The 2,310-nt window shown below is 38.2% G+C and overlaps 1 protein-coding gene across 1 annotated transcript; it reads left to right on the forward strand.

The window, feature by feature from the left end:
* Window positions 1-6: 6 nt before the first annotated feature.
* Window positions 7-1,526, forward strand: LOC119345549. Its single transcript, XM_037615583.1, has 3 exons — window positions 7-536; window positions 667-816; window positions 926-1,526. Exons 1-3 carry the CDS (start codon window positions 243-245, stop codon window positions 1,364-1,366), a joined length of 885 nt encoding a protein of 294 aa, XP_037471480.1. The 5' UTR covers window positions 7-242; the 3' UTR covers window positions 1,367-1,526.
* The last annotated feature ends 784 nt before the right edge of the window (window positions 1,527-2,310 follow it).

Consider the following 2,310-nt stretch of genomic DNA (forward strand, 5'->3'; position numbering starts at 1 on the left):
ATTTACCCCCAGGCGATTTGCTGGTACCACAAGCGGATCAATACAGATTCCCTGTTAATCTTTTAGACAACAGAAGCATATTTTGGCTTCGTCATCTTCAACTTAGTTTTGCATCATTTGAACTACCTCCTCAATTCAGCGGTTTCCCGAATCTGAGAACACTTGACTTGCTCTTGTTACATGTCACTCGGAAGGATCTTCAAGATTTGCTATCAAATTGCATTAATCTTGAGTGGTTCAGTATGGTTAGATGCCACTTGGATGACGAGCTGACAGTGGTTCGTCCATTGTCAAAGTTATTATACTTGCGTGTTGGGCACTGTAAGATAACAAAGATAGTACTAAATGCGATGAAACTCAACACATTCATGTTCTATGGGCGGTTGTATCCTGTTGACCTTGGGGATGTTGCAGACCTGAAACATGCATTTCTTGATTTATATACCCCAATGACTCTTGAATATGCCTTGACTATACTTCCCAAAGTGCTTCCAAGTGTTCAAGATCTGACATTACGTGCATCTTTTGAACTCAAGGTTTGTTATCTCATGCTCCACTCTAATATGTAAGTTGGTTTTGCTTTCAGATGCCCTTGCTTAGTGTCAAGGCATGTTGTTGTGTAGTTTACAAGTATTTATGTGACCATTTATATTATCTACTTTTTAGATGCCCTTGTGGATGGAAACCCCTTGCAAGTTCTCCAACTTAAAATGTTTAGATTTGAGGTTGATTTTAAATGACAAAGAAGAAGGCAATATTCTGTCTTTGGCCTCTTTTTTGAGCGTTGCTCCCTTCGTTGAAAAGTTAGTGATTTATGTGAGTATACTCCTATCTCCTATAGACTTCTCTTTTCTATAAGTATATTGACTTGTGAACCATGAATTATGCCTTCGCTTACCATGTTTTCTCTCTCAAACTATTGCAGTTTCATGTTTTCGGTTTCCCACACCGTGTTTCAGAGCCAATTAAGAGTGTTCCCCGGTGTCCACATAATCATCTAAAGAACCTACATATTACAGGATTTTCTGGAACAACAACACAACTTGAATTTCTAGTGCATGTTGTTGAAAGTGCCCATGCCCTGGAGATTTTGACGATTAAAGGGTCTGACATAGTTGGCCGTCGTCTGGACCATAAATGGATAATAAAATTCCTTTCCCTATTTAGAGAACTGGAGAGAAAATATCTTCGTGAAATAATTTCACCAAATGTGAAGCTCTCCATTATCTCTCGGGAATATAGAATGCTGGAACAGGAGAAAAACATGAATTTTCTGGCAGAAATCCAAGCTGCCTTATTACGTTACGCAACTCGTCAACGAGGAGGCCAAGATTTGGGTAATCGCATGGATGAAGAACTTGAGTAATTTGATGTTGGGAGAGTAAACTTTTTGTTGTATTACAGACTGTTATTGTAATGGTCCCTTTTCGAGTATTAACCTTATAAAGTCTCTTCTTAATAAATGATGAAACAAATCTTTTGTCCCTGTTTCAGAATCTATATAATATAGTATGTTGGTATGTAAATTTTTTGTTGTAAATTATGTCCAACCATTTTTCATTAATACCTTTATATCTTTCCATCATTGATGTGTGCATGCAATTATATCATTTGCAAAACAATATATAGTACATCTCTGGCAAGTTGTGTGGATGCTTGAAAACTAGAATGCAAGCATTCTATGACATCGAGCACAAGCACATTCCAAATCCAAGAAAATGCTAATCAAGGACACCAACTGACTATTGTATGATTCATCAATGTGTACACAGAGGATAAGAAAAAATTTGCACTACACAGACGATAAGAAAGGACTGGTTCTTGCACTAACTACTATGTCATCCGGCATTGACACGGAGTAGTGTGCCATTCTCCATGATCCATGGACATGAGTATCTCACACAAAGGTAATACTTACAAAGGCATCAGGAAATGAAATGGAAAACAATTAACAAAAAAATAGGGATTTGTTTATCTTCTCGGTGCTAATCAAGATTGATGTATAGTGGTCAAGGGTAACAAAATACGTACTTCAAACGGAAATGACTACTTTACACCGCCTCCCCCACTTAAACTATTCTCTCATCACTTCACTATCCAATTTTTCTCTCGCTCAAATCATCTCCACCATTAGGCACAATGACGAGTACATCATGGGTCAAGAGAACATCACGGTTGCGGTGGATGATTGGTGTGATGGGATTCTTGGTACGACACCGGTGAGGCCATTCACTATCCAATTTTTCTCTTGCTCAAATCATCTCCGCCATTAGGCACAATGACGAGTACATCATGGGTCAAGAAAACATT

This window comes from Triticum dicoccoides, unplaced genomic scaffold (genome assembly GCF_002162155.2).
Source record: "Triticum dicoccoides isolate Atlit2015 ecotype Zavitan unplaced genomic scaffold, WEW_v2.0 scaffold249847, whole genome shotgun sequence".
Classification (NCBI taxonomy): domain Eukaryota; kingdom Viridiplantae; phylum Streptophyta; class Magnoliopsida; order Poales; family Poaceae; genus Triticum; species Triticum dicoccoides.

Excerpts from the sequence above, each read along its gene's own strand:
- LOC119345549 (XM_037615583.1), top strand. The coding sequence starts at position 243 with ATGGTTAGATGCCACTTGGATGACGAGCTGACAGTGGTTCGTCCATTG. Across the intron at positions 537-666 it reads GTGCATCTTTTGAACTCAAG|ATGCCCTTGTGGATGGAAAC; the intron begins GTTTGTTATCTC and ends TCTACTTTTTAG. Across the intron at positions 817-925 it reads TTGAAAAGTTAGTGATTTAT|TTTCATGTTTTCGGTTTCCC; the intron begins GTGAGTATACTC and ends AAACTATTGCAG.